Below are 12,924 nucleotides of genomic sequence, written 5' to 3' on the forward strand. Positions count from 1 at the left end.
ATTAGTCCTTTGCGTTTTTTAAAACACCGTCTAGAGGGTCTTTTTCAAAAACGCAAACAAAACTAAAAATATATTTTCGAAATTGTAGAGGCGCACAATGCCCGTAAGGTTGCTGAATTTTGGTCAAATAGGCACACATTTCACTGGATCGTGGCTCAAACAGAGGGCATACAACAAAAATGTTACATTTCTATTTTTTTTTGTAGTCCACTATTATATCTAAAAACAATTTAAAAGATAAAAAATTTACAAAAATGGGTTTTTTTAGAAAATCGATTTCAAACTTTCAACATTTGTTGTTTCTCACATTCATTTTACGTGAAGGTGGAGGATCGGCTGGTTAAAAAAACATAATGGTATTATTCTATCTAAAATGGGCTTGCTTTGGGTTTTCTATTGGGCTAAAGAACAACAATTTACCTTAAGTACACACAAAATAAAGACCTGTCAAAGTTGACCAAAAATCGACCTGAACGACAAATTTGACTTTTTTTATAAAAAAAAAGTTTTAATACAATAAGGTACCTTTATATTACCTAATAGATAAGGGGGAAAAGTTAAGAGGGTGGAGGAAAAACAGCAGTGGCAGCAAAGGGTGTCAAACAAGTGACCTGAGACGGCAGGCAAAAACACTAGTTTCTGCCACTGCGGCTTTTACGCTTCGTAACTCGAAAACAAAAAATCTGGGAAATATGCAGTTTGCGCCCTTCTTTATCTGAGAAATGCCTTCAAACATTTTTTTTTTCGTCAAAATGAAAAATTAGACCTTTTTAGCCTGCCCGATTTAAGATGAAACCACCCAAATATATATATATATATATATATATGGGTGGTTTCATCTCAAATCGTGCAGGCAAAAAGGGTCGAATTTTTAATTTCGATGAAAAAAATATATGTTATGGCGCCATTTCTAAAACCGCAGTCGACACAAACCGAAAGTTCGTCGGATATTTTGTTCTCGACTTATGAATTTTTAAAGAGGCCGCGGCGAAAAGCAGTGTTTTTCACACCCGTCGTGGGTCGGATGTTTCGCTTGATCTCCCGCCATGGATTTTCAGTCCACATTATATTATCTTTTTTGAAGCACTCTGTGGACACATTTAAAAGGCTCCAATACCATGAAATAATTTTATGCCTTTTGCTTTTTTTCTGTAAAAATGTCAAAAACGCCTCCTCGGTCAATTGTTGACGAACTTTGACAATTAATTACTGGCGATCTGCTTGGGTTACACCGATATTTTTTATGTCCACGGAGAGCCCAAAACACGCTCTTTAAATTTATTATAAAATGCCTTGGTTGTATAAAATATCCTTTGCGGTACGTTTACGTTAATATTATGCAAAAACCAAAAAGTACCATTTTTGAAATTGATTTTCTCAAAAAATCCATTTTTTATTTTTTTCATTTTTTGTTCAAATGTAGATATGATAGTTGTCTACACGAAAATCAAGCCTAGAAAGTGTATATTTTGTTTGCATGTTTTATATTTAGGCCTCAATATCGGAAAAAGACGTCTTTGTTTTGCAAGACCTAAGTCAGACATAGCGACCCATGCGTCTCTATGAATTGTGAAAAAGTTTTCTTGAATTTTCTTCTGCATTTTGTAATCAATTATAAACAGATTTTGTGGTATTGAATATTTATGTATGTTTTGATAAGAGCGGGAACCATGAGATACATATCTAACCAAATCAGCAGGCCTAGTAGACTTTCAATAACCAAAAGGCTCAGACGTTGTGTTGTTTCGATTTATAAACCTTTCAAAGTAAACTAGCACGACTAGCTATTAGCTGTCATATTACTAAGACAAAGAAAGTCACCACATCGTCGATATATTATATACAATTCTTTACGAAACCAAACACTGGGGCTTGTTCACCGCACATCGCACAGGTCACCAGGGAATGTCCTTTCACTTCCGTAATACACAAAAGTGGTGGCACAGAAACGGTCCGAAACACACAAAGAGTGCGTCATGGAGAGGGGTAGGAAATAAAAGTAAATAAATAGGAATTAAATTGCCCAACTCCGATCTTAACGAAAATTGCGTTAAAAAAATAAAGTATTTAGGTTCGAGCGGTGGTCCACGCCTGGTGGAGAGTCAGACAAAGAAGTCGACGGCACGTAAGGGTAAAAAAAAAAAAAAAAAGAAAATCAATAATTTAATAAAGACGGGAAAACTCAGCCGCACATGGCAAGAACAAAAACCAACTCCCCCGGGCATTCCCTAAACGGGACGCAACCAAATGCGTGCGAACACGCTCTTTACATCACCGCCAGGCCGCTACGCCATGACGAAATAAACCCAACAACTGAACAGTGCTAACAAACAGTTAGTAAGAAAACATTTAAAAAAAAAGAAAAACGTTCAGAAAAAACCGCATCCGAGAAACAAAGTTCAGCGGGGCGAAGAAACACACACGAGTCGGTCCCACGACATTGAAGTCTGGCAGGATGACGGCGTCCAGATGATGCTCGAATCTGTTCCTCCCTCTATTACGCACATCCACGACGGCTGTGCGGAACAGAGGCTGTACGAAAGAAAGTGAAGAATAGATTCGAGCAGACGATGCGCGAGAAGGTAACCGAGACTATGCTTCAAGCTTCATATCGGGAGAGGAGCTTTCGAGGTAGTTTCTGCAGTTACTCAAACTTTCTCTTTCCCTTTCCTTTTTTCAAAAGAACACGTCAGCCGGCGCTAACCTTTCATCTCGGGAGAAGCCCACTCTTCACAAACGGTTATAGTTGACAAGGAGGCTGACTTCAACCCAACTAGTCTCCGGGCAGAATACAAACACAAGTATATTTACCAACACGCTCGCTTTAATGTCAGTCTCCGGGCTTTGCCGTTTCCAAAAGAGATAACCCTTTATAAGGACAGAACGAGCGGGCTGGTGGGGATAATGAAACTTAAACACTCCCCTCTTGTTTTCTTCCTCAAGTTTAATAGATAACCCTTCGGTGCTATCGGATATCCCCGGAGAGAGAGAGAGAGCACAGCCGTTTCAAGGTAAGGATAGGGCACTCGAAGCTAGTACAAACAGGCGGTATCGTTTCACGCATGCACGGATGGCTGGTTTCAAATTTCCCCACATCCCTAATGAAACCGGCCAATCTTCGTGTGTGCGTCTGCGGGATTTCTGTCCCGCGCCGCCGGTTTTAGCGCGCACGCGGCGTTGTTTTGGCTGGCAGAACAGTTGTTGACCGTCGACATTGGAAGGCCGTGGTGTCCTCATCCTTTCAGGCAACGATTCCTTTGCTTTCCCTTCTGCAATACTCTGACAGACTCCTCCTGGGTGGCTGTCACTGTTCGCCGCGTCAACGACAGAATCGTACCATTTCACTTCTCGTGACACAGGGTGCGCTGCTCGCTTTACTGTCACGGGCCGTCCCATCTAACACAATAAGCGCAAAAGGTCGTGGTCATCTGCTGGCTCCGAAAGGGCGGGACGTTCATGCAGGCCAATGAGGGCCCCGAATCAATAAGACGTCTGCCGACTCCTACACGTTAAAAATTTACGACACCTGCTGGTGTGTTAAGAAGTGTTGCTTTCTCTTTTTGGAACTCCTCCGATGTAGCTTGCCGCCTATAATAAAATTTAAATAATCAATAAATATATCAGGGTGGAATTACTGTATTTCATTTTTATGTGGGAACGTCGAAAAAAATAAAAAAAAAACAACTATTTCCAAGCTTGTGAAGACGCGCAATTCGCAAGTCCATTTCGAGCCGTAAAAACACGTTTTTGTACGATATTGATGATTAAATGTAGAACATACAAACAAAATATACACTTTCTAGGCTTAATTTTCGTGTAGACAACTATCATATCTACATTTGAACAAAAAATAAAAAAAATAAAAAATGGGTTTTTTGAGAAAATCAATTTCAAATATGGTACTTTTTGGTTTTTTCATAATATTAACGTAAACGTACCGCAAAGGATATTTTATACAGCCAAGCCATTTTATAATAAATATAAAGAGCGTGTTTTGGGCTCTCCGTGGACATAAAAAATATCGGTGTAACCCAAGCAGATCGCCAGTAATTAATTGTCAAATTTCGTCAACAATTGACCGAGGAGGCGTTTTTGACATTTTTACAGAAAAAAAGCAAAAGACATAAAATTATTTCATGGTATTGGAGCCTTTTAAATGTATCCACAGAGTGCTTCAAAAAAGATAATATAATGTGGACTGAAAATCCATGGCCGGAGATCAAGCGAAACATCCGACCCACGACGGGTGTGAAAAACACTGCTTTTCGCCGCGGCCTCTTTAAAAATTCATAAGTCGAGAACAAAAAATCCAACGAACTTTCGGTTTTTGTCGACTGCGGTTTTAGAAACGGCACCATAACATATATTTTTTTCATCGAAATTAAAAATTCGACCCTTTTTGCCTGCACGATTTGAGATGAAACCACCCATATATATATATATATATATATACGTATATATATATATATTTGACTATTCTAGACAAACATAACAAAAAACAACTGCTCTACAGCTATCCGCAGAAATTTGTACTCCCGTTCAGCGTAAGAACGAGCAAAGGAAGAGCAACAAGGGCGAGTTCGACGCTTCAGACGTTCAAACAAACTTGTAATGCACGCACCCTCAGGGAGTGAAAGCGTCGTTCAACTCAACACGTTCGTGTTAGTGGCGTTAGCTCGCTTCAGTTTATGGGAAACAAAAACGAGCTTTTCGGCGACGCAGCTGACGCCCAAGAGACGCTTGGAACACCCTCCACGGGGTTGCCCTTTGATCGTCTCACCTTCGCCGCAAAGAAAGAACGTCAAGAAATCCACACGATGACAGCAACAAGACGCCGTATCCGCCCCCCCCCCCCCCCCCCCCCCCCCGCCACCTTGGCTGCCGTTATGGCGGCTGCCAAGTCTTGCGAAGTTGCAGTCGCCGTAATATATTTGAAAAGTTTGAAGCTACTAATAGTATTAGAAATACGTAAATTACAAATAAACGATTTCTCAATGGATGAGATATAACAAATTCATAACTAATTAGGCACCACTGCGCCAGCTAGCGGGTGTTGTGAATCCTAACAGCTGGGTGAGGAAACTGGGTGGGTAACAGCAGGGGCCCCATTAGAGTGTACAAGAAGGAACGAGTGGGACGAGCTACAGGTTCAGCTCATGCTTTCAGTTGTACCTCAAAATGTGGGAAGCGATCAGGTGAAACCAGGCCACTTCGATCGCAGCGCCACCTTCGCTGCAAACGAGCGACGACACAGGTCAAGGTCACATGCAATATAGGCTATATTGTGTTTTTTTTATAATTTTTACGTCAGAGGTAACGTCAAAGCACCACGACACGAAGACGTTACGACGTAATCGCCGACGACGTTACGCGACTCCAAGATGGTGTCGTAAGGCCGTCGTGACATCGCGTCGCGTCGAGGACGATGCCGCTTGGCGACATCAAGTCGCCGTTGTAACGGGGTCGTTACGTCGCGTTGAGGCCGACGCCGTTACGCGTCATCAAGCCGCCCTTGTAACGTGGTCATGACGTCGCGCGCTACATCGAGGACGATGTGGACGTCGTCGTCGATGCCGACGTTGACGTCGACGCCTCACGCAACGTCAAACATCGCTATGACGTCACGTTAAAATCGTCCTGACGTCACCGTGAGCGCCAACATCACGATGAAGCCTTGACGGCGTGTAACGTCGCCTTCGCCAGCATCAGCGTTGACGCGCAGTCACGACGAAGTCTTGACGTCGTTTAACGTCGTCGAAGATGACGTCGACGTCGTGAAGCTGTCGGGACGTCTTCATGACTTCGAGTGGCGTCATGTCGACACCGACGTCCACGAACTCTCACCAAGCTTCGTCGTTGCAGCCTGATATTCGAGAGTTCAGTCGTAGATCGTTCCGATACCCCCGATAACGATAAGATGCATGCGCAAAGGCGGCGGCGGGGTATCGGGTATCGTTATCGGAGTCATTGGACCGATCTACTAAAATTCTCCATTGTCTAAATCGCGAAGCTGAGGAAGTAATCATACATCTAGCCAAAACTAGAATAAGAATTGATTTATGTCCATCTTACTATACCGACATATATTGCCAGACAATTGCAAAACATAGTTCTAACAGTAAGGTGATAAATAATAAATAAGGTTTGGCTCGATATTCTTCTTTCTTTGGTTCTGAACAGGTCGAGCCTCGGTTGAGACGTTGGTGAATAAAAAAAAAGTTTCCAGTTTATAAATATAATTGAAAAGGTTTACTCCGACTTAACATAACAAATTAATAAAAAAAAAGGTACAGACGTTTCGCCACCTATGCAGGTGGCATCTTCAGTATACACTGACACATATGAGGTGAGGTCGACCAGTCTACTTATCACACACGTCCCCGTAAACGTCCGGCAGGGGGCCACGGTTGGTGTTGCACACCGATGCCCCCACCTTTGTTCTCGGGCCAGCGTCGTCGCATTGTCCAGGTCGAAACTGTGTCCTGTCGTCCAGCAGTGTTCGACAAGTTCCGTCTTGGACCGCGTGGCATGGGTGGCCCTGGCAACGTCCCTTTTGTGTTCTTTCAATCTCGTTGCCCTCTCTCTGCCCGTTTCGCCGATGTAGGTCGCGTCACAATCCCCGCACTGCACTTTGTATACGACCCCACTCTGACCGTCTGCAGAGGTGCGGTCCTTCGGTTTCGGGAACACATTCGCCAAGGTATAATGTGGTTTAAAAACAGTTTGTACGCCCAGCGGGCGCAAAGCTCTCCGAACAGCATCTGACACGCCCCGGACATAGGGAATAGATACAATAGACGTTGCCCGCACTCGTGACTCACTCTCCCTTCCCCTCTGCATTCGCCTCTGCGTATCGTTAATAAACGTCCTGGGATAATGGCGCCGATCTAACGCACCAATCACATTTTCTACCTCTTGCAACCGTAGCTGCTTGTTAGAGCACACTGCATCACAACGTGATAAAAAGGTTCTTACAACGGACCGTTGTGTTCGGTCGGGTGATGCGAGTCAAAGGACAAAAAATTTCTGGTGTCACACTGCTTGCGGTACACCGTCGTTTCCCCACTGCCATTACTGGCCCGGCGTACCAGCACATCCAAAAAAGGCAACACATTATCTCTCTCTGTTTCGTACGTGAACTGGATGGCGTGGTGTACGCTGTTCAGCGCCACGTGGAAAGCATCCAGGTTAATTCTTTTCAAAATTACAAAAGTGTCATCTACGCACCTACAATACATTTTCACCGGAAAGGGTACTGAGTTTAGCACCCGTGTTTCGACGTGCCCCATCATTAAGTTTGCTACGGTAACAGAAATAGGACTTCCCATAGGGCACCCTTCGATTTGATGGTAAATCGTGTTGGCGAAACTGAAGTATGTTTGATTCAAGCAAAACCGCAACAAAATTATAATATCCTCCACAAGTAAGGACGTACGACTCTCGAAATTACAATCTTCTTTTAAACGCGCCTCTACATTATCGATAGCCAGGCCAATGGGGACATTTGTAAACAATAAGATACCATCAAAAGACACCATCACATCGTCATCATCAAGCTTCTGCGTACGGACTTCGGTTACAAAATCGCGAGAGTTTCTAACCGACCTCGAGTTGTCCTCAGTTAACGGCTTCAGCACTTCAACCAAGAACTTCGACAGGTTGTAAGTTGGTGAACCTACAAAAGACACGATAGGACGGAGAGGGCAGCCCTCTTTATGCACCTTAGGTAGCCCGTAGATGGTTGGAGTGGCCCCGTCCGAAGAAAACAGTTATTAATTTTTTTTTATTAATTTGTTATATTAAGTCGGAGTAAACCTTTTCAATCATGAATTCACCCGGCTTTTGGAACATTTTTGCATTTATAAATATAAGCAATAAAAAAAAAGGACACTCATAACAACAATTAACTAGAACGTCGGTTAAAACAAGGAAATGTAAAGCAGGTTTGCTGTGTGTACCTTTCTTGGTGCCGTTCAAAAACGCACGGAGCACGAACCGACTGCATTTTACTCCGGTGTTCTCCGGATAGACGTCCGCTGATGCCACGGGCAGCGAAGGGCAGAGTACTAAGTAAGCCGCGCTATGGTCCCACTCACGAAATTCACTCTCCCCTCAAGCCCAGAATATCAAGTCTACGTCAGCCACCATCATGTTTTATTGAAAAAATATCTGCTTGAGATAAAATGCGTCCTGCTGGGGCAAAACAGGATCAGAAGAAGAAAGGAAGACTATTACCATTTTCCACGTGCTCGCAAAAAGCTGACTCACAAAAAAGGTAACTGAGATGCAGGGGGGATCGGTGGCCGTGCTTCAAGTAATGCGAGACTCGATCGTATTTACGTCCCAAGCTCGCTTATTTCACACGTGACTGCTTATGACGTAAAACCAGTTTCTTTTTCGGACCACTGCCTTGTAAAGACCCGTTTTGGAACAGACGCACCGCGAAAGGCACAACCAAATTGGCCTTTATGGAAACTAAATACAAGACTGTTAGACAACCAAGACTTTCAGAAACGTGTCCGCGAATGTTTTAATCACGTGTCAACGAATCAGAAATTTGGCATATTTGCTCAGTGGGACTCCTTCAAACAGGAAGTTAAGGATGAAGCAATCGAATGCGCGTGCATTGCATCCTTTCATGCAAAGAAGGAAGAAGCTACACTTTTGAAAAATCTATGTATGCTTCACGAGTTGGAGTACGAAACACCTGGTATGTTCCAAGAAGACATTCTTCGCGTAAAATGTCAGCTACAGCAATACGAGCACATTCGTTTACACGGTGCACTAGTACGGTCCCGGTGTAGGCGTTTCTTGTCCTCAGAGACACCCACGCGTCGTGCACTCGATGATGAGAGGCGTAACGGCCTTTCAAAGAAAATTAGAGTTTTAGAATGTAATGGGACACTCTCAGACAACGAAGAAGTCATCATGAAGGCATTTGAGTTGCATTACAAAAGTCTCTTTTGGACAAACTCAACATTTAGACATCCAGTTGGCAAAAAACTTAGTTTCTTTAATGCCCCAGGTAAAGCAGCTTCAGCGAAATCTCCTCAGTGGACCAGTAACATTGGAAGAAGTTCGATGCGCGGTAGACGAGTTGCCAAATTCTAAAACACCAGGACCTGATGGGCTCCCTGCAGAGTTTTACAAGACATACAAGGACTTGCTATGTCCTTTCCTACTTGAGGTGTTTTCGGAGGCGTATGAGATGGGAACTTTACCGCTGTCATTTTATGATAGCCATACCGTGTTGATCCCTAAAAGTCAAGACCCAGACAAATTACAGCGCATTGAAGGCTATCGACCAATTAGTTTATGCAACGTAGATTACAAAATTTTTGCTAAAATTTTGACAAAACAATTACAGTGTGTCACGTCATCTGTTGTTGGAGACCACCAAACCTGTGGGATTAGGGGGAGACGTGTACAAACTAACATCCACGTTGCGCGTTCAGTGATAGAAAGCTGCGTTCTTCATGCCGGTCAGGTCGCCATGGTTCAAGTAGACTTGGCTAAGGCATTTGATCGCGTGTCCCATGCATGCTTTCCTGTTTGCTATTTTACGTCATGTAAACCCAGGACCAACACTTTTAAAGGCTGTTAAGTTATGTTACCGTAACTGCGCCACCAGGCTTATAGTTAACGGTTCACTTTCAAATCGAATTCGTCTGGAATCGTCCGTCAAACAAGGATGTCCGCTATCACCGCTTTTATTCTCGCTTTATTTAGAACCCCTCTGTTTAAGTGTACTTAATAGCCCTATCGTGGAAGGTTTCCGTCTCTACTCTTCTGAAGTTAAAGTATTGGCATATGCAGACGATATAGCTTTCTTTTGTGCCGATAAACGTAGCGTCGACAATGTCCTTACAATAACACAAAACTTCTGTGACGCAACCGGCGCACTCGTTAATAAGGAGAAAAGCGTAGGTTTCTGGTGCGGGCAATGGGCCACAACACCTTCAGAGTATGCTGAAATATCGTGGAGCTGCATTGCCCCTCAGTACTTAGGAGTTCCTCTTAACAGTATCCGTAACAATGGTCATTACTGGACTGAACGGGTGTCAAAAATCAAATGTCAAGCTGACAAGATGAAATCCAACCAGTGGTCAGTTTTCGGGCGAGCTAAGGCCTGTAATATGTTTCTCGCCGCCAAACTTTGGTATATACTTCAAGTGATTTGCTGTACCAGAAGCCATAGTCAAAAATTCCACAGAGTGTTTGCTACTTTTATATGGAGTTCCAATTGGGAACCTACAAGACGTGATAACCTCTTTCGCCCCATCGATGTCGGCGGACTCGGACTCATACACATCTTTCTAAAGCAAGTAATATCTCGATTTTTATTCTTCAAAACTGCATCTCATCATTTCCTTCGCACTTACTTACAGACGGAACTCGGGAGTGCATTATCTTATTTGGTGGTTACGACGATACCCGCAAGCACATCACGTCCTGTGGGGTACCTCAAAGAAGTGGTGAGCGCGATTGAGTTTCTAACAGCTCGTTTTTCTTTGGAGCATTTATTTACGGTTTCACGCAAAATCTTATATGCTGATCTGATTGACATAACGTTCCCTGAACCTTTGTACCGAAGCATATATAGTGAAGGCCCTGGAAAAGATGTCCTCAGACGTGTCCGAAAACTACATGTCTCGCCTAACTCAAAGTCATTCTTCTTTAAGCTCCATACTTCTACGTTACCTGTAAAACCCTGGCTTCGCGAACGTGGAATTTTTGTGCCGTGGTCAATCAATTGCCGCCTTTGTAACCAACCGGAAACTATACAGCATTGTTTTATTTTCTGCACTGATGCTTACCTTTTCTGGGATGTCCTACAAAGGACACTGAAAAAAGACTTGAATATCAATGCTTACACAATCCGTTTTTTGCCCTTAAAATTAAATAATAGTTTTCCTTACGATCTGTTTACATTAATGGGGTTGCATAGCATCTGGAAAACAAGAATGATTGACAGGAATGCGGACCCTCCCCGGTCTATCAAATCAAATTTCATTGAAACCGTAACGCATGTACGAAATGTATTTAACTACCTTGACGAGCGGCCAGATTGGTATGTTCTTTTTGATCGATGCAAAATGTGAAACGTGAAATTTGTATTTATTTAATATTCCTTTCTGTTCCTTCTGTCTATTCACAACAATGAGCCTATGAGAGTATAAGATAGAGAATTATATGTAATGGGAATTGGGATGTGATACCTTACCATGTGTTTGTCTTGCTGTTGTCTAATATTTCCATGTAATAAAAAAAAAGGATCGGTGGCCGAGTGGTCTAGCGCACACCAGCTCGGAGCACGTGGAGCAAAAGCTCGCGCTGCTGAACCCAGGGATCCTGGGTTCGAGCCCCACCCCTGCCCGTTTCGATCTGGATGAGCATCGTACCGGCGTGCGGTCGTGTATCACTACTGCGTGATGCACGTTAAAGACCCCAGGCTAGCGGCTGTACCGCACTGGCTAAATTGCTCATCTACAGCTGGGAGACTCGTCGCCCCTGTGAGGCAGACCAAGTTCTAGGCTGTATAAACACACACACAACCCAATTATTATTAACTGAGATGCAGACAACCTGGCTGGATTTCAAAAATAAAGTGGGCCAACCCTAGAAGTTTGACTACACAAAAGTAAGTAGCTCTTAAAACAGGGTCAAATAATATGAAAGATGCAGAAAAAAATAGATCCTGTTTTCTAAGAAAAGATAAGTGTGCCGCAACGAACGAGAATGCTTGTGGCAAAAATACCTTCACATACTATCGCATCTCTTTTATTGGATTTTAGGGTTGACGGGGCGTTGTCTCGTGTTGTGACATTATGAAAATGGTCATAGTCACTATAACCGAGAAGGACATTGTTAATTATTGTTTGTGCACTTACCTCTTCCAGCTTCTCGAAGAGGCACACAATCACTTGGTGACCTCCTCTCCCCGTCTTCGATGGCAAAGAAAAGACAACGGGGACTAAAAAAAGCGGATATAACATGCCCCCCCCCCCCTTTGTTTTTTCTTTTCTTTTCTTGTAAAAATGTTTATTTTGGTTTTTGGACATTGTTTTTACGGTCTAAAAATATGCTTGGTGTTGCAAATAAAGGCTTTGCGGAACTGAAGAGTGCCAAGCCTTCCTTTGCGCTGGTCAATTCGCGTGACAGTGTCACTGCGCTTGACTTTACCAAAATAAAAACAATTAACCCTTTCTTTAGAAGGGGTGGGGCGGGGGGGAGGGGGGGTTGATCCCGAAAAACGTAAAAAATTAAAAAAAATACATTAAAATTACTCTAGAAAATATGTAATTATTCCGTTACTAAATTACTGATAAATGTAAGGGATTACAAGTAATTTAGTTACTTGTAGCGGATTACGTACAAGTCTGGTTCAATCCCCACCCCTGTCCGTTTCGATCTGGATGAGCATCGTACCGGCATGCAGTCGTGTATCACAACTGCGTGGTGGGCGTTAAAGACCCCAGGCTAGGGGTTGTGCTGCACTGGCGAAATTTCTCATCTATGGCTGGTAGACTCGTCGCCCGTTGAGGCAGACCAAGTTCTAGGCTGTATAAACATACACACAACCAAAATTTTCTTTTCCTTCGTGGCTAGCAGTCAGGTGTCTGACTTCTAAGGCCCCTTCAGGTTTTAAAATTAGCGCAAGGTGGGTCGATGCACGAAGCACGTTCAAAGTGCAGCCCTTGGGAAGACCAAGGCCGTACGGTGCAGCACTGAGCTAGATAAAAGATGCCAAGTTCTTCCCAGAAGATGCGCGCGTGACATGTCTCGACTCTCGAGCATTTCCAGAACAATGAATGGCGCCACTTTTTCCATGAAAGGGCATCACGCGACCGAAGCCTTTATCTGTTACACTTAAACGGCTGAGCGGCCGCAGGAACCTTTGATCTCATTGACGTAACTCGCAAA

General features: G+C 43.5%; 1 protein-coding gene across 1 annotated transcript; it reads left to right on the top strand.

Annotated features, from left to right (window-relative positions):
- The first annotated feature begins 5,178 nt into the window (after positions 1-5,178).
- Positions 5,179-11,102, top strand: LOC121834286. Its single transcript, XM_042288053.1, has 2 exons — positions 5,179-5,195; positions 10,304-11,102. Exons 1-2 carry the CDS (start codon positions 5,179-5,181, stop codon positions 11,100-11,102), a joined length of 816 nt encoding a protein of 271 aa, XP_042143987.1.
- The last annotated feature ends 1,822 nt before the right edge of the window (positions 11,103-12,924 follow it).

Source organism: Ixodes scapularis, unplaced genomic scaffold (assembly GCF_016920785.2).
Source record: "Ixodes scapularis isolate PalLabHiFi unplaced genomic scaffold, ASM1692078v2 ptg001029l_1___fragment_2___debris__unscaffolded, whole genome shotgun sequence".
In the NCBI taxonomy this organism is placed as follows: domain Eukaryota; kingdom Metazoa; phylum Arthropoda; class Arachnida; order Ixodida; family Ixodidae; genus Ixodes; species Ixodes scapularis.